The sequence below is a fragment of the Nicotiana tabacum genome, unplaced genomic scaffold, assembly GCF_000715075.1.
Source record: "Nicotiana tabacum cultivar K326 unplaced genomic scaffold, ASM71507v2 Un00074, whole genome shotgun sequence".
NCBI lineage: Eukaryota > Viridiplantae > Streptophyta > Magnoliopsida > Solanales > Solanaceae > Nicotiana > Nicotiana tabacum.
This window is the reverse complement of record NW_027438312.1, coordinates 193812-213079: the sequence shown is the minus strand read 5'-3', so window position 1 is coordinate 213079 and position 19268 is coordinate 193812. Positions and strand designations below refer to the sequence as shown.

Genomic DNA, 19268 nt, shown 5'->3' with positions numbered 1-19268 from the left:
ATGACATCAACACAAAAGTCAGCCCAAATATTTTCTAGTATTAATTGGTTGGCTGAAGTTTTCAAAGCAAAAGAAAACTTTCCTTCTTACAAATGCCCATGATGATGTATGAAATGACATCAACACTACTGCAAAAGTTTTCCCAAATATTTTCTAGTATTAATTGGTTGGTTTGAAGTTTTCAAAGCAAAAGAAAACTTCCCTTCTTTCAAATGCCCATGATGATGTATGTAATGATATCACTACTGCAAAAGTCTTCCCAAATATTTTGTAGTATTAATTGGTTGGTTTGAAGTTTTCAAAGCAAAAGAAAACTTCCCTTCTTTCACATATGGGATGGACCCAACATTTTTTTGTTTTCATTTTCATTTAGGCAACAATATAATCACGAACTTTGGGTGTTACTTTCACTTCCTCGTTCTATAGTTAAACTGATATCAAGTTGTAGGCATATTTTCACTCCTTGTGTTTGGTGTTTCAATTCTCTAGTAATTTCTTTAGTTCACCTTGTTCTAATTTCGTTCTTAAAAAATGAGGCAAGGCAAGGTATATAGTTTGCACGTGAAAGCACTGCAATCAAAGCCATAAGATGCAACGTCACTATCAAATCCATATGAAGCAACAGTTTAGACAAGACCGGTACACTATTATTTCATATATATATATATATATACGCGACTTACATAATACATATCGGTGACTTTATGAAACTAGGCACATAAAGAGACAAAATCAAAGTGAACCGACTCTGATGTTTATATGATGCAACTTTCATATAAATACATAAATTACCCCCTAAACTATGGACCAAATCCCCGTTATACATTTTTTGCGGATGAAAATTATTTTTACATACTCAACCTTTCCAAAGTGCAACTAAGACACACCACTTTTGTTACGTCACACGCGCGTGTTAACCAAAAAAAATGTAAGCGCGTAGAACTGTGAATTTTCTGTCTCAATCATTATTTAAATGACATAGTGCCAAACTTTCAATATTTTCTTTTTTTAAACACTATTTGGTTCCTTAACTTTGACCCCATCCCTTCCCCGGTTTATCTTATCAAGAGCCCCTCCCCTTTGTGTTAGTCCACTAAAACTCCCCCTCCCCTATTTCCGTCTTCTTCCACACTCTTTTTTTCCATCTTCTCTCTCTCGATAATTTTAAGATAAACAATAATGTAAAAGGATTTGGAAGGAATTGATAAAGAAAATTAAGTGGACTCTATAACTAAGAAAATTCTGTAGATCTGGGTTTGATTGCTTATTTTTTCTAATTTTTGAAGTGTATATTAGGATCGTTTTCTTTGACCTCTCGTCAGGTTGAGCAAAATAATGTCCTCTACTCTATTTTAGGAAATACATGAGACCTTCCTCTGCTTGATATGTTATGAAAGATCTCTGTTGTGAAATGATCTCTTACACAGTCAACATTTATTAAGAGAATTTAGAGAAAAGTTAAAATTGATGAAAACTCCGACAACGAATTTCTTTAATGTTGATTGGAGTTTTGGCTCATAATTTGTGTTAGATTCGAATTCCGACTCCAAAACTTGGGATTAATCTGCTTGGGCATCTAATTTTGATTTGTAATTGGAAGGTGATAATTGTGGTTTTTTTATGGTGGTCGGCGTCAATGGCGATGAGGCGGAGAAGAGAGATTGAAAAGGAAGGTTGAGGGGTATATTTGTAATTTTAAATTGTTTTATTCTTAAAAAATTAATGACACATGGCATAATATTATTGGTGCGTGATATTACACATGTTTTAAAAAATTGGTCAAAAAGAAAGTGGTGTGTCTTAGCTACACTTTAGAAAGGTTGAGTGTATAAGGTGATTTTTGTTCGCAAAAAGTGTGTAACAGAGATTTGGTTCATAGTTAGAGTATAACCTATGTATTTTGTCTATTGTCTCGAGGAGAATAGTATGAAGGTACGTGAACAAAGTGTTCCAATTTCCAAAAGTTCTCTAAAAGCATTCTTTTTTGACAGTAGTAAAACAACTCTAACTTTTTAAGACCACTGTTTGATGCTGACTGTGTAAAGGTAAACTTCTTACTTTATAAGAATCTTCTTCTTAAGTTCTAGTCATTGTTTAGATGTTTGTAGTCCTATATCTAGTTAGCGTGGGAGATTGTACTTTCTTGATATGTTGTCTTACTTCGGCAACTTGCTTCTTTATGAATGTTGTTTCTCTGACTCTGTAACTGGTGATTTTTGAGTTGCAGATCAAAAGAGCACTGAGAGGTGTGAAGGTGGAGGTTACTCATAGCGGAAATATGTGGAGGAAGTATTGCATTTCGTGTTTATTAACATCTCAAGCAACAAGAGAGTTGAGGTATGTAGGCTTTTGTATTAGGTCATACCATGTCTAGCTGCAAGTAGTGGTGTTCCTACATGCTGGCCTTCCGTTTCCTGTCAAAAATTAATTTAAATAAAATTTTCTGTTTTCTTCATTTATGGTGAGGGAACGTCTGTCCTGCTTTGCCACGGGCTATATTGGTGAACGATAGCCATTTTTGAGTCCCGTGTTATGATCCCTCTTCCATCTTTAACACATTTCGAAAATAATGTTAGATCGTTAAGGCTAAGCATTTGCTATGATCACTGACAGAGGATTGTTCTTTTTGTCTAGATTTCTTTTAAGGCTAGACAGTAGTCATTTTTGACATGTTGAGACACGGAAAAGAAATCATCGTTGCTGTGTTTTACTTCTTCACAATATTTATTAGCAGTGAGCCAGTCACTGTTTATGACATGGTAATTTACTTATAAATTCACTTCCATTTTATTTCCATTTCTATATCAGACTGTGGGGCTGTTGTTCGTTGTTCAGCTAAGATTAACTCTGTATCTCTTATTGACTGAATGGTAAATGGAGGAACAGTTAACAATTGGATCTGAATACACTTTTCTGGCAAGGAGCAAGACAGTGTTGCACATGAGTTTTGTTCTGAGCTTGCACAAATGTGCCAGATATCTGGCATGGTAAATAAGCAGTTTGCAGTGTTCTTTTCTAGTCTGTTTGGTGTTTCAACCCAATATTGACTTTACTATTTTGTTTCTCAATCCAAATCCTGTTCTGCCACCTTCGAGTGCACGCCCTGATCAGGTCGAAAGAGTCTTGAAAACTCGATTACGCGATGCTATGACAAAGTTGCAGCCTCATGCTATGACAATAAAGTTTTATCTTTATGGTATAAATGAAAATAAAACTTCTTGTCTTCTTTAGCAGAAGTTTGCAATTTGTGGTGGCTAATCTTTTTTATTTCTTGACCAGGTGATCTGAAGAAGCGAATTTGTGAGACTGAACTAGGAGTTGTCTCACAGTGCTGTTTCACAAAACATGTAAGAGTATATAAGATGAGCAAACAGTATCGATCTAGCCAATGTAGCGCTGAAAATCAATGTGAAGGTGGGAGGAAGAAACACTCTGCTTTTTTATTCTATATCAAGGGGAATTCCCCTTGTCAGCGACAGTCCTAGCATTAGTTTTTGGTGCAGATGTCACCCACTCTCACCCTGGGGAGGACTCTAGCCCATCTATTGCCGCAGTAGGAAACTTAACCAGCAAAATGAACTCCCCGCAGCAAAACTACTGGGGTGAAAACTGAAGTGGCTCCAGTTCAAAGCTTTTCCAAGAGAACATGCAGAGTAATCCAGCTCCAATACATTACAATCAACCATCTCAATATGTTAGAGAACAGAAAGCAGAAGATGGCTACAATTGGAGGAAATATGGGCAGAAGCAATTGAAAGGAAGTGAGAATCCTCAGGATTTCGCAAACCATACCAAGATTCTTTTCTAGACTTTGAAGACGAGTACATGAAAAGCATCACTTTCTGTGCGAGTAGCTAAATACATTAGTTAAGCTTTGTCCTTCGTGTGCATCTGAGTTGGCTACTTTACAAAAACACTAACGTCAAACATTTCCATGTGCATTTGTTATACAAAAACAGCCAGCTTTAAGGCCACAACATCCACATATAGTCATCTGCGTCATATTTGCGCTAATCCGAGCTGTATAACTCAAATGCTGAGGATCCAAGGATAGAAAAGATCTTACCACGAATATCAGATAGGTCACGCTCCCCTAACTTGTCAATTAAAGAACCCATTCCCCTTAATTTATGTACTCAATTTTCAAATTTTCAGTGTCAGAAATTAAGCATAGAAAAACAAAAACAAGAGACACTGCATCATTCGAGACAAATCAAAGAATTGCTTATTGATTAGTAAACACGAAAGGTATACAGTGAGAAGAGGAAATCAGCCTCTGTACATACAAAACAATATTTGAGGGCCTACCCAATATATATCAAAGTACAAAACTCTTTGTTTGTTCGAACCTCATCAGCAAAATTAAAGCGACTCAGATTGGACAGAGCAAAACAAATACTAGTATTTCAGTAGTCCACTACGTTATTAGCATGCAACTCCAATAAATGCCTTAGACCATCTCTAAATCGTCCATAAACCTTGGAACGGTGCCTTTCTGCTGCAGCTGTATGATGATTTGTTGAGAACTTAAACTCTGGAAATACAAAACCGTTTTTGCTGAAGAGAGTATCAATCATATTCTTCGAATCCTCCGGTGTCAGTCGAAATCCATCCCAATGTATATGCGAAGCCCTATCAGAACATGCTACAACTCCTTCCGTTCCACACTTCTTATGCGGATCAAAATTAAACGGACCGCTGTCAGTACTACCACAACAAACCTTCATCAATGTCTTAGTCTTGAATCCCAAGAACTCATGATTGCATAGAACTGCCATAAACGCCTTGAAATAATCTGCATATATGATCTCAACTTCAGGGTACTTCAATCGTAGCTCCTCCAACGCTTGCCATAGATGATCATTGTGCAATGTTGCGAACAAATTTAGTCCTTTGTGACATTGAATTTTCCTGCTATTATCGGGAAACATCGTTCGAAAACCTGGAAGGCAACCAATTGGAATAATTCCAGAAACCACCAAGTGTTTGGCCTCTGCATCTTTGATCAGTTGTTCGATAGAACTCTTGATTGTCTCCACAACATCAGGGACAATTTTGGACACTTCGGAAATAAATTTTGTATGCAAAAGAGAGTGCTTGTAATCATTAAAACCAGGCTGATCCATAAAGACGATAGCTTTCTGAAGAATCTTGTTCCTGCCGCAGTCATGAAAAGAGAAGCAATCCTTATAGAAGAGTTTCATAAAGGCGGAAATCTGCGAGTGAAAAGAGGAGATCACTAATAGAAAGATGAAGAAACAATGGTTGGTAAGGGAAGCCATTGAAAGAGAAGAAACAACGATCAGGGAATTAAAGAAGGCAGGGGAAAACTTAGTTTAGGTTAGTGGTAGTATTTATAGAGGTCCCTCATCCGTGGAGTTTAAGCAATGTTACAGAAACCTAGAAGTAATAGGAAACATTCTTTTATTCTGACTGCGGCAGATTTTCATATATTCTTTATTTTGTTACTTTTGCTTCAAGTTTCTATTAGAGAAAGGGCACCTATGATTTAGGTGGGGTGTATTTTTTGCTTGATGTTTCCATATTCAATTTTGAAGCAGAATTTAAAACTATAAGGTAACTTTATTAAATGCCAAGAATTAGGAAAAAACTTCTATATGGATTTCATTTAAGGAAACTTTCATAAGTATCACATTTTTAAATAATAGTATATACAGAACCCTAGCATCATAAAGTATATATATCAAATGAGACAGTGTATTGTTTACATTTGTAGATACCTAAAAGAATTTGGCATCTCTTTAATGTCCGAGAATGTCGCAATTTCATCCCAAAAATCTCTCCTAAAAATTAGGACTTAACTTTTATCTCCTTAATTCTTGCCATCATCTCCTAATTACATTCATTGCTAACACATCATTCCCCTCCCGCCCATAAATCATGTTTAACTTCTCCTATATTCTTTTCCAAGCCTCTTAATAAAATGTACAAAATATATTAAGTATATTATACATATATATCTGTCTATTATATGTATCCATATCTTCCATTTTCACACTCAAACTCGACACCCAAGTATTATACCTAACCCCAAGTAAATGCTAATCAGGTTGCAGATAAAGTGCATACCATTTTTATATCTTCCATTTTCACACCCAATCTCGACACCCAGGTATTATACCTAACTCAAGTAAATGTTAATCAAGTGGCAGATAAAGTGCATACCATTTGTATACCTAAACACAATTAAGTAAACAAAATATCCATGTATTTTTAAGATGAAGTACATACCATTTTTATACCTAAACACAATTAAAATCCATGGTATATTTTGGCTATCTAATTGTGTTTAGGTATAAAACTTTTATGCACTTTATCTTCAAAATATCCATTAGTATAATTTTAGTATGATTCAATTCACTCTTCATAGGACCATAGATAACTTCCACGAGTTTTATAATATAATTCAGTATAATTTATTATATTCACAGTATACCTTCAATATAATTTATTATATTCACAATATAATTTTTATAAAATTTATGATCCATAGTAAAATTTTAATATAATTTTTATAGCCAGTGTACAATTTCAAACATGATTCACTTAAATAAACTCCCCAAAGATTGCAATTGTATAATTTCAATATAATTTAATTATATTCACAATATAATATTAATATAATTTATTATATCACATTAATTATTACGAGCATCAGAGACCGGGCGGATTGCTTCGGATTGAAATTCTGGAGTGGAAGTGGGAGCGTATTACCATGGACTTCGTAGTTGGGTTCCCACGGACTTTGAGGAAGTTTGATGCTGTTTGGGTGATTGTAGATTGGTTGACCAAGTCCGCGCATTTTATTCCAGTTGGTACTACTTATTCTTAGGAGCGGTTGGCTGAGACTTATATCCGCGAGATTGTTCTCCTACACGGTGTGCCAGTGTCTATCATTTCAGATCGGGGCACGCAGTTTACATCACAGTTTTGGAAAGCAGTGCAGCGAGGTCTGGGTACACAAGTTTAATTGAGTACAGCATTTCACCCTCAGATGGACGGACAGTTTGAGCGCACTATTCAGATATTGGAAGATATGTTGCACGCTTGTGTTATAGATTTGTGGGGTTCTTGGGATCAATTTCTGCCACTCGCGGAATTTGCCTACAACAATAGTTACTAGTCGAGCATTCAGATGGCTCCGTATGAGGCTTATATGGGAGACGGTGTCGGTCTCCTCTGGGTTAGTTTGAGCTTGGTGAGGCTAGGCTATTGGGTACTGATTTGGTTCAGGATGGTTTGGAGAAGGTTAAATTAATTCAAGAGCGGCTTCGTACGGCGCAGTCTAGACAGAAGAGTTATGCCGACAGGAAGGTCCGTGATGTCGCTTACATGGGTGGGGAGAAGGTTCTGCTCAAGGTTTCACCCACGGAGGGTGTGTTGAGGTTCGGAAAGAAGGGCAAGTTGAGCCCTCAGTATATTGGGTCGTTTGAGGTGCTTAAAAAGACTGGAGAGGTGGCTTATGAACTTGCTTTGCCTCCTAGTTTATCGAGTGTCCATCCAGTGTTTCATGTATCTATGCTCCGGACGTATGTCGGGGAATTGTCTCATGTTTTGGATTTCAGCACAGTGCAGTTGGATGGTAATTTGACTTGTGATATGGAGCTGGTGGCCATTTTAGACTGACAGATTCAAAAGTTGAGATCAAAGAACATAACTTCAATGAAAGTGCAGTGGAGAGGCCAGCAAGTCGGAGAAGCTACTTGGGAGAATGAGCAGAAGATGCGCAGCAAATATTCACACTTATTTGAGGCTCCATGTATAATTCTAAACCCGTTTGAGGACGAACGTTTGTTTAAGAGAGGGAAAATGTAATGACCCGACCGGTTATTTTGAGAATTACAACCATGTTCCCCTATTTACTGCTCAATTTATATTTTTTACAGTTGTTATAAGACTTGCCGGGGTAATTGGTTCGGGTCCAGTGATGTTTTAAAATTAATTGAGACACTTAGTCTCCAAAATGAAAACTTAAGTTGAAAAGGTTGATCGGATATTGGCTTATGTGTAAACGACCCCAGAATAGAATTTTGATAGTTTCAATAGCTCTGTATGATGATTTTGGACTTAAGAGCGTGTTCGAAAAATTATTTGAAAGTTTATAATTAAATTAGGCTTGAAATGGCTAAAATAGAAATTTAAGTTTGGAAGTTTGACCGGGGAGTTGACTTTTTTATATCGGGGTCGGAATCCAATTCTGAAAATTGAAATACCTTTGTTATGTCATTTATGACTTGTGTGCAAAATTTTAGGTCAATCGTACTTGATTTGATAAGTTTCGGCGTCGAATGTAAAAGTTAAAATTTACTAATTTCATTAGGCTTGAATTGGGGGTGTGATTCGTGTTTTTAGTATTATTTGATGTGATTTGAGACTTCGACTAAGTTCGTATGATATTTTGGGACTTGTTGGTATATTTGGTTGAGGTCTCGGGGGCCTCGGGTGTGTTTCGGGGTGGTTTCGGACCAAGTTTGGCTGGGTTGCTGGCACTGATGTTGTTCTTCACGAACGCGAAGGGACTCACGTGTTCGCGAAGGTTCGGGGGGGGGGGGGGGCAAAGCTACGCGTTCGCGAAGGGGAAAGCCGCCCTGGGGGAAATTGATCTTCGCGTTCGCGATGGAGAGGACGCGTTCGCGATTGAGCTGCCCGGTGAAGCATCACGTTCGCGAGGTAAGGCTCGCGTTCGTGAAGAAGGAAACGCTGGCAGAGAGTTTAAGTTCTGAAAATGGGACTTCGTCCCATTTTCTATTTTTGACGAATTAGAGCTTGGGAAGAGACGATTTTCGGTAGATTTTCAAGGAAAATAACGGGGTAAGTGTTCTTAACTCAATATTGGTCAAATTACCTGAATTCATGGTTGTTTTTAACATTTAATCGGTGATTTAAGTTAGAAAATTTTAAAAACCCTCTTGGTTTAATTTGAAGATTTGAGGGTGGAGTGGATGTCGGAATTTGGTAAAAATTTATATGGTTGGACTCATGGTTGAATGGGATTTCGAATTTTGTAACTTTTGTCGGGTTCCGTATCGTGGACCCCATGGACGATTTTTAAGTGCAATTTCAGATTTTTGTTGGAAATTTAGTATTTTCATATGGAATTAATTCCTATAATTTGTATTGACTTAACCGAATTATTTGTGACTAGATTTGAGGCGTTTGAAGGCCGATTCGCGAGACAAAGGCATTGCAGAATAAAGAATTTCACGGTTTGAGTTAAGTAACAGTTCTAAATTTGGTCCTAAGGGTATGAAACCCCGAATTTTGTGATATGTGATTGTTTTGAGGTGACGCACATACTAGGCGACGGGCGTGTGGGCGTGTACCATAAGAATTGTGACTTGATAAATTTCATGTAACTGTATGATTGAATAATATGTTGATATCCGTACATTTTCCATGTATTAGAGAAATCGAACTATAAATCACGTTTAAACCATGTGTTAACACTGTAGGGACCCACAGAGGTCGTGTACATATTGAGTTATCTGCTAAATTGTAATTTTATACTCAGTCACAGTTTTACTTGCACATTACATCTCAGTCTCTATTGGTCATTATTGATGCATCATATCATTGTTGTTTGGGCTGTTTATAATAATTGAAGCCAACTCCGCAGTCATAATCCATTATTATTTCACCCAAATCTGTCGCACCGTGCAACCCGCTCTCACAATATATTCACATTCAATTCTGTTGCAGCGTGCAACCCGCTCTCCCAATATATTCCTTTTAATCAAGTCTGTCATATATTTATTTCAATCAAGTATATATATATAGACTTTTAATTAAGTTTGTTGCGACTTGCAATCCGATCCCCCAATACTGACTTTTCAATAAGTCTATTGCGGCGTGCAATCCGATCCCCCAATATTGACTTTGAAATAAATCTATTGCGGCGTGCAATCCGATCCTCCAATATTTTTATTTATCAATCAATTCTTATAGAAGAAATTCCCCAATAAACGCAACAATTAATATAAAAATCATAAGACAACAAGCATACAATAATTATGATTTAATTATGAAGCAACCAATGACAAATAACAATTATTATGGAAATCAGGGAGCAAATAGACAGTTTAATATTTAATATGCTAAATGTCAAATAATAATTAAGGCACATAATTCAAATAATATATAACAATTAATGCAGGAATTCAAGAATTAACATTTGACAAAGAATGAGAGAGAAATAATTATTATAATAATTAATTTATGATTAAAAATAATTTATGATTTTTCAAGTAAGCAGGCAAACAATTAATTTGACGACGTATAGACACTCGTCACCTCACCTATACGTCGTTTATATGCAATTCACATAACAAATAATTTAAGGGTTCAATTCCCTCAAGTCAAGGTTAACCGTGACACTTACCTCGCTTTGCAAATTCCAATCAATTATTCAACCACAGCTTTTCCTTTTAAATTTGCCTTCGAAAGCTTCAAATCTATTCAAAAATAATTCAATATATTCAATACTAATCATAGGAATTAATTTCATATGAATTTACAAATTTTCCGGATAAAAATCCGAAATACATTAAAATATTTGGTAGTGGGACCCACGTCTCAAATCCCGGAAAAACTTGCGAAATCCGAACATCCGTTCCGATACGAGTTCAACCATACCAAATTTGTCCAATTCCGATATCAAATGGACCTTCAAATCTAAATTTTTTATTTTTTAAAAAGTTTTACCAAGATTCCAATTTCTTCCATCTAAATCCGAAATAAATGATGAATTTAGACATAGATTTGTGAAATATAATCACTTTATGATAAAGAACACTTACCCAGTTCAAAGTCGTGAAAATCCCCCTTAAAATCGCCCAAATCCAAGACTCAAAACTCAAAAATGAGTAAAAATGGCTAAGACCCGATTTTATGCATTCTGCCCAGCATTTTCGCATCTGCGAGAAAAATCTCACATCTGCGAAAAGGGCTGCCAGGCGAGGTTCCGCATCTGTGGACAAAATGTCGCACCTGCGACGTCCGCTTCTGCACAAAAGGGCCACACCTGCGAAGGCCACATCTGCGATGAAAGTCTCGCTTCTGCGAGCTCGCACCTGCGGTCAAAATTCCGCAGGTGCGATTATACTAGAACCCAAATTTCAGATTTTTGCTTAAGTCCAATTCTTGTTCTGACTTCAATCCGTTTCACTCTCGGGATACTCGGGACCCCACTCGAATATACCAACAAGTCCCGTAACATAATACGGACTGACTCGGGGTCTAAAATCACATCAAACAATACTGAAATTATAATTCACACCCCGATTCGAACTTTGAGTTTTAAACTTTTAATTTACAAATCTCGTGCCAAAACATATTAAATAAATTTGGAATGACTTCAAATTTGCCACACAAGTCATAAATGACATAACGGAGCTGTTCAAATTTCCAGAATCGGATTCCGGCTCCGATATCAAAAAGTCAACCCCGTGGTCAAACTTGGAATATTTAGCCTTTAAATTGCTAGTTCCGTTAAATGGTCATAACTTGAGCTAGGGACCTCCAAATTAAATTCCGGGCATACGCTGAAGTCCTAAATCACGATACGGAGCTACCGGAATTTTCAAAACACTGATCCAGATCTGTTTGCTCAAAATATTGACCAAAGTCAACTTAGTTGAGTTTTAAAGCTCTATTTCCCATTTTAATCCATTTTTCACATGAAAACATTCCGAAAAATTTTACGAACTATGCACGCAAGTCGAGGCATAATAAATGGTGCTTTTACAGGTCTTAGAACACAGAATTACTTATTAAATTTAAAGATAACATTTTGGGTCATCACATTCTCCACCTCTAAAACAAACGTTTGTCCTCGAACGGAGTTAGAGAAAAACAAATACCTGAGCTGGAAAAAAGGTGTGGATATTTACTCCACATGTCCGACTCAGACTCCCAGGTAGATGCCTCTACTGGCTGACCTCTTCATTGCACCCGAACTAAAGGATAACTCTTTGACCTCAACTGTCGGACCTGTCGGGCTAGAATAGCCACCGGCTCCTCCTCGTAAGTCAAATCTTTGTCCAATTGGACTGAGGTGAAATCTAACACATGGGACGGATCACCATGCTATTTTTGGAGCATAGACACATGGAACACCGGATGAACCGCTGATAAACTAGGTGGTAATGCAAGCCTGTAGGCTACTTCACCCACCCTTTCAAGAATTTCAAAGGGTCCGATATACCTAGGGCTCAACTTGCCCTTCTTTCCGAACCTCATTACACCTTTCATAGGTGAAACCCGGAGTAATATTCGTTCTCCAACCATGAATGCAATATCACGAACTTTACGGTCAGCATAACTCTTTTGCCTAGACTGAGCTGTGCGAAGTCGATCCTGAATAATCTTGACCTTATCCAAGGTATCCTGTACCAAATCGGTACCCAACAACCGAGCCTCTCCCAGTTCAAACCAACCAACTGGTGATCGGTATCGCCTTTCGTATAATGCTTCATATGGAGCCATCTGAATACTCGACTGGTAGCTATTATTATAAGCAAACTCCGCAAGTGGCAAGAATTGATCCCAAGAACCTCCAAAGTCTATAACACAAGCGCAGAGCATATCTTCCAATATCTGAATAGTGCGCTCTGACTGTCCATCTGTCTGTGGATGAAATGTTGTACTCAACTCCACCTGCGTGTCTAACTCACGATGTACATCCCTCCAGAAACGTGAGGTAAACTGCGTACCTCGATCTGAAATAATAGACACGGGCACACCATGAAGGCGGACAATCTCACGAATATAAATTTCAGCTAACCTTTCTGAAGAATGGGTAACTGTCACTAGAATGAAATGGGCTGACTTGGTCAACCTGTCCACAATGACCCAAACTACGTCAAATTTTCTCTAAGTCTGTGGGAGCCCAACAACAAAATCCATAGTGATACGCTCCCACTTCCACTCAGGAATTTCTAACTTCTGAAGCAAACCACCAGGTGTCTGATGCTCGTACTTAACTTGCTGACAATTCAGACACCGAGTTACATGTGCAACTATATCTTTTTTCATTCTCCTCCACCAATAGTGTTGCCATAAATCTTGATAAATTTTAGCGGTACCTGGATGAATAGAATACCTGGAACTGTGTGCCTCTTCGAGAATTAATTCATGAAGCCCATCAACATTAGGCACACAAATACGGCCCTGCATTCGCAGAACTCCATCTTCCCCCACAGCAACCTGTTTAGCATCACTGTGCCGCACCGTGTCCTTAAGGACAAGTAAATGAGGATCATCATACTGCCTCTCTCTGATGCGCTCATATAAAGAAGACCGAGCGACTGTACAAGCTAGAACCCGACTGGGTTCTGAAACATCTAACCTCACGAACTGATTAGCCAAAGTCTGAACATGTGCAGCTAATGGCCTCTCACCAACCGGAATATACGCAAGACTGCCCATACTCACAGCCTTTCTACTCAAAGCATCGGCTACCACATTGACCTTTTCGGGGTGATATAAAATGGTGATATCATAGTCTTTCAACAACTCCAACCATCTTCTCTGCCTCAAATTAAGATCTTTTTGTTTGAACAGATACTGAAGGCTACGATGATCAGTAAATACCTCACATGAGACACTGTAGAGGTAATGCCTCCAAATCTTCAGTGCATGAACAATGGCTGCCAATTCTAAGTCATGAACATGATAATTCTTCTCGTGAACTTTCAACTGCCGCAACGCTTATGCAATTACCTTGACATTTTGCATTAATACTGCACCAAGCCCAATATGAGATGCGTCAAAATATACCGTATATGATCCTGAACCTGTGGGTAATACCAATACTAGCGCCGTAGTCAAAGAGGTCTTGAGCTTCTGAAAGCTCAACTCACACTCGTCTGATCATCTGAATGGAACACCCTTCTGGGTTAGTCTGGTCAATGTGCTTGCTATAGATGAAAATCCTTCCACGAACCGACGATAATAACCTGCCAAACCTAGGAAACTCCGAATCTCTGTAACCGAAGTAGGTCTAAGCCAATTCTGAACAACATCAATCTTCTTAGAATCCACCTTTATGCCTTCTGCCGATACAACATGTCCTAAAAAGGCAACTGAGTCTAACCAAAACTCACATTTTGAAAATTTGGCATATAACTGATTATTCTTCAAGGTGTGAAGCACACTTCGAAGATGCTGCTCATGCTCCTCTCGATTGCTGGAGTAAATCAAGATATCATCAATGAATAAAACCACAAAAGAATCCAAATAAGGCTTGAACACCCGATTCATCAAATCCATAAATGTTGTTGGAGCATTTGTTAACCGAAATGACATCACTAGGAACTCGTAATGCCCATACCGAGTCCGAAAAGCTGTCTTAGGGACATCAGATGCCCTAATCTTCAACTGATGATAACCAAATCTCAACTCAATTTTCGAAAATACCTTGGCATCCTGAAGCTGATCAAATAAGACATCAATTCTTGGCAGCGGATATTTGTTTTTGATAGTGGCCTTGTTCAACTGCCGATAATCTATACACATCCGCATAGAGCCATCTTTCTTCTTTACAAATAATACTGGTGCACCCCAGGGCGAGACACTTGGTCTAATAAATCCCTGATCAAGCAAGTCTTGTATCTGCTCTTTCAATTCTTTCAACTCTGGCGGGGCCATACGGTATGGTGGAATAGAAATGGGCTGAGTGCCCGGAGCCAAATCAATACAGAAGTCAATATCTCTGTCGGGTGGCATCCCCAGTAAATCTGCAGGAAATACTTCCGAAAATTCACGAACAACTAGTACTGAGTCCATAGAAGGGACATCCACACTGGGATCGCGAATATAAGCCAAATAGGCTAGACACCCTTTCTCTACCATACGTCGAGCTTTCATATAAGAAATAACCCTGCTGGCAGAATAGCCAGAAGTTCCTTTCCACTCTAACTGAGGTAACCCCGGCATAGCTAGGGTCATTGTCTTGGCATGACAGTCCAATATAGCATGATAAGGAGATAGCCAATCCATACCCAAGATGACATCAAAATCTACCATATCAAAAAGTAGAAGTTCCACACTGGTCTCAAGATTACCAATAGTAACCACACATGAATGATAGACATGATCTACTACAACAGAGTCTCCCACCAGTGTAGATACATACACAGAAGCACTCAGAGAATCACAAGGCACAACCAAATATGAAGCAAAATAGGAGGACACATAGGAATAAGTAGATCCTGGATCAAATAGAACTGAAGCATCTCTATGGAAAACTGGAATAATACCTGTGATCACAGCATCACATGACTCGGCCTCAGGCCTAGCCAGAAAAGCATAAAATTTGGGCTGGGCCCCACCACTCTGAACTGCATCTCTTGGACGGCCTCTAACTGGCTGGCCTCCACCTCTAACGGTCTGACCTCCACCTCTAATGGCCTGACCTTCACCTCTAATGGCCTGACCTCCAACTCTAACTGCCTGACCCCTACCTCTAGCTGGCTGAGTAGGCAGTGAAGCAACTGATGCCGGTATGATGGCACGAGAATCTTGCCGAGATCTGTTACTCGCCAATCTAGGTCAATACCTCCTGATGTGACCAATGTTCCCACACTCATAACACTCATCCTGATGTCGTGGCTGCTGAAGCTGAAGCTGACCCAGATGGGCCGGATAACCACTGTAGTAACTCTGGAGTGATGGTGCATTGATAGGAGCTGAATGTGCACTGAATACTGGCTACCCAGAGTAAGGCATTATAGGATCGTGACTCCCTGAAGCACCGGGAGATACATGAAGTGCTGAATGAAATGGTTTGGGAGGATGACCCCTACCAAAATTACCTCGGCATCCAAACGAGGCACCACTGTAACCACCGAACTGACGAGGCCTCTTATTGGACCTCTACCCTCTTTCCTGTGCAAGAACCATCTCGATCCTCCTTGCGACATTAGCAGCCGCCTGAAAAGAAATCTCACTTCCAGTCTCCTTGGCCATCTGAAGTCTAATAAGGTGAGTGAGTCCCTCAATGAACCTCCTCACTCTCTCTCCCTCCGTAGGTAGTAAAAGGAGAGCATGACAGGCCAATTCCACAAAACGGGACTCATACTGAGTAACAATCATACTGCCCTGTTGTAGATGCTCGAATTGCTTGCGGAATTCCTCTCTTAGTGTGATAGGGAGGAACTTCTCCAGAAATAGCTGAGAGAACTACTCCCAGGTAAGTGCAGGCGATCCGACTGGTCGGGTCACTGTGTAATCTCTCCACCACCTCTTGGCAGAATCCGTCATCTGGAATACCGCAAAATCAACTCCATTGGTGTCAACTATACCCATGTTTCGCAGCACCTCATGGCAACGTTAAAGATACTCCTGTGGATCCTTAGAAGGTGTACCACTGAAGTGAACTGGAAAGAGCTTAGTGAACTTATCCAGTCTCAATAAGGCCTCAAAAGACATGGTGGGCCTATCACCGGTCTGTGCTACCACAACTAGCTGAACCACCCCAACTGGCGGGGTTGCTGGAGCCTGATTCTGGGGAGCCATCTACTCCGGAGTGGGAGTAGTGGGAGTTTGTGCTCCTCCCCCAGCCTGTGAGATGGCTGGTGGCACTGGAAATGTACCATTCTGAGCCACACCCTCCATAAGACTTACCAAACGGACTAGAGCATCCTAAAGTACTGGAGTGGCTATGAATCCTTCCGGGACCTGAACTGGTCCAACTGGTACATTCTCAACTGGGACCTCATCCTGAAGGTCTACCTGAGGTTCTACAACAGGTGCAGCTGCTTGAGCTCTGGACTGAGCTCTACCTCGGCCTCTAGCATGACCTCGGCCTCGACCTCTGCCCCTGGCCATAGTTGTCACCGGGGGTTCTGGTCCCTGTCCATCGGTAGAGGTATTACGTGTTCTCACCATCTGTGAGAGAATAAGAGTAGAATGGTTCAATCATCGATGATAGAATAAAATTGCACGACAGAATAAGAAAGAAGTGATATTGTTCCTAAACTTCGTAGCCTATGAGAGATAAGTACAGACGTCTCCGTACCGATCCTTCAAACGCTACTAATCTTGCTCGTGACTCGTGAGACCTATATAATCTAGTGCTCTGATACCAACTGTCACGAACCGAAATTCCCACCTTCGGACCGTGATGGCGCCTAACATTTCACTTGCTAGGCAAGCCAACGTTAGAATAATATTATCCATTTTTAAAATAATTTTAAATTTATTAATAACAAAGAAACAAATGCGGAAGCAAAGTTTGAAATATAGTGAATAATCCATAAAAATAACGGTGTCTAAATACCATCCCAGAATTGGTGTCACAAGTGCACGGGCTTCTAGAATAATACAAATAAAGGTTTGAATAAAATAAAGCTGTCTGGAAATAAATACACAGTTAAAGTAAAATAGACGAGGACTTCAGAACTGCGGACGCCATGCAGTTATACCTCAAGTCTCCTCCGAATAGCTGAAATCCGAGCAAGTCTATGGCACGCCGCTCGGACCAACTCCTAAATCTGCACAAGAAGTGCAGAGTGCAGTATCAATACAACTGACCCCATGTACTGATAAGTGTTGAGCCTAACCTCGACGAAATATTGACGAGGCTAAGGCGGTTCACTTACATTAACCGGTACACAATATTAATAACAACAATAAATAATAGAAATAAATCAGGTAACTCATTTATAATAATTGAAGCCAACTCAGCAGTCATAATCCATTATTATTTCACCCAAATCTGTTGCAGCGTGCAACTCGCTCTCACAATATATTCACATTCAATTCTGTTGCAGCGTGCAACCCGCTCTCCCAATATATTCCTTTTAATCAAGTCTGTCATATATTTATTTCAATCAAGTATATATATAGACTTTTAAATAAGTCTGTTGCGGCGTGCAATCCGATCCCCCAACATTGACTTTTAAATAAGTCTATTGCGGCGTGCAATGTCTATTGCAGCGTGCAATCCGATCATCCAATATTTTCATTTACCAATCAATTCTTATAGAAGAAATTCCCCAATAAACGCAACAATTAATATAAAAATCATAAGACAACAAGCATACAATAATTATGATTTAATTATGAAGCAACCAATGACAAATAACAATTATTATGGAAATCAGGGAGCAAATAGGCAGTTTAATATTTAATATGCTAAATGTCAAATAACAATTAAGGCACATAATTCAAATAACATGTAACAATTAATGAAGGAATTCAAGAATTAATATTTGACAAAGAATGAGAGAGAAACAATTATTATCATAATTAATTTATGATTAAAAATAATTTATGATTTTTCAAGTAAGCAGGCAAACAATTAATTTGACGACGTATAGACACTCGTCACCTCGCCTATACGTCATTTACATGCAATTCACATAACAAATAATTTAAGGGTTCTATTCCCTCAAGTCAAGGTTAACCCCGACACTTACCTCGCTTTGCAAATTCCAATCAATTATTCAATATATTCAATACTAATCATAGGAATTAATTCCATATGAATTTATAAATTTTCCGGATAAAAATCCGAAATTCATTAAAATATTCGGCAGTGGGACCCACATCTCAAATTCCGGAAAAACTTGCGAAATCCGAACACCCGTTCCGATACGAGTTCAACCATATCAAATTTGTCCAATTCCGATATCAAATGGACCTTTAAATCTAAATTTTTCGTTTTTGGAAAGTTTTACAAAAAATCCAATTTCTTCCATCTAAATCCAAAATAAATGATGAATTTAGACATGGATTTGTGAAATATAACCACTTTATGATAAAGAACACTTACCCAGTTCAAAGTCGTGAAAATCCCCCTTGAAATCGCCCAAATCCAAGACTCAAAACTCAAAAATGAGTAAAAAAGGCTAAGACCCGATTTTATGCATTCTGCCCAGCATTTTCGCATCTGCGGTGCCTGGGCTCGCACATGCGAGCTCGCATCTGCGAAAAGGGCTGCCAGGCGAGGTTCCGCATCTGCGATGGAACTCTCGCTTCTGCGAGCTCGCACCTGCGGTCAAAATTCCGCAGGTGCGATTATACGAGAACCCAAATTTCAGATTTTTGCTTAAGTCCAATTCTTGTTCCGATTTCAATTCGTTTTACTCTAGGGGTACTCGGGACCCTGCTCGAATATACCAACAAGTCCCGTAACATAATACGGACTGACTCGGGGTCTAAAATCACATCAAACAACACTGAAATTATAATTCACACCCCAATTCGAACTTTGAGTTTTAAACTTTTAATTTGCAAATCTCGTG

At 39.0% G+C, this 19268-nt stretch overlaps 1 protein-coding gene and 1 long non-coding RNA gene across 6 annotated transcripts; one reads left to right on the top strand and one right to left on the bottom strand.

Moving 5' to 3' along the window:
* The first annotated feature begins 1452 nt into the window (after nucleotides 1-1452).
* On the top strand, nucleotides 1453-4072 carry LOC142178936 (uncharacterized). 5 transcript variants are annotated; one of them, XR_012707100.1, is made up of 5 exons: nucleotides 1462-2045; nucleotides 2228-2337; nucleotides 2635-2759; nucleotides 2881-3196; nucleotides 3280-4072. It is a non-coding gene; the product is annotated as an uncharacterized LOC142178936 (long non-coding RNA). The 5 variants fall into 5 exon arrangements; XR_012707101.1 differs by lacking the exon at nucleotides 2635-2759 and having other exon boundaries at nucleotides 1453-2045; nucleotides 2809-3196; XR_012707097.1 differs by lacking the exon at nucleotides 1462-2045 and having other exon boundaries at nucleotides 2080-2337; nucleotides 2887-3196.
* Nucleotides 4073-4213: 141 nt separating this feature from the next.
* LOC142178934 (GDSL esterase/lipase At5g45910-like) lies at nucleotides 4214-5489 on the bottom strand. The gene has a single exon (XM_075248752.1). The coding sequence runs from the start codon at nucleotides 5280-5282 to the stop codon at nucleotides 4407-4409; it is 876 nt and encodes a 291-aa protein (XP_075104853.1). The 5' UTR covers nucleotides 5283-5489; the 3' UTR covers nucleotides 4214-4406.
* Between the last annotated feature and the right edge of the window lie 13779 nt (nucleotides 5490-19268).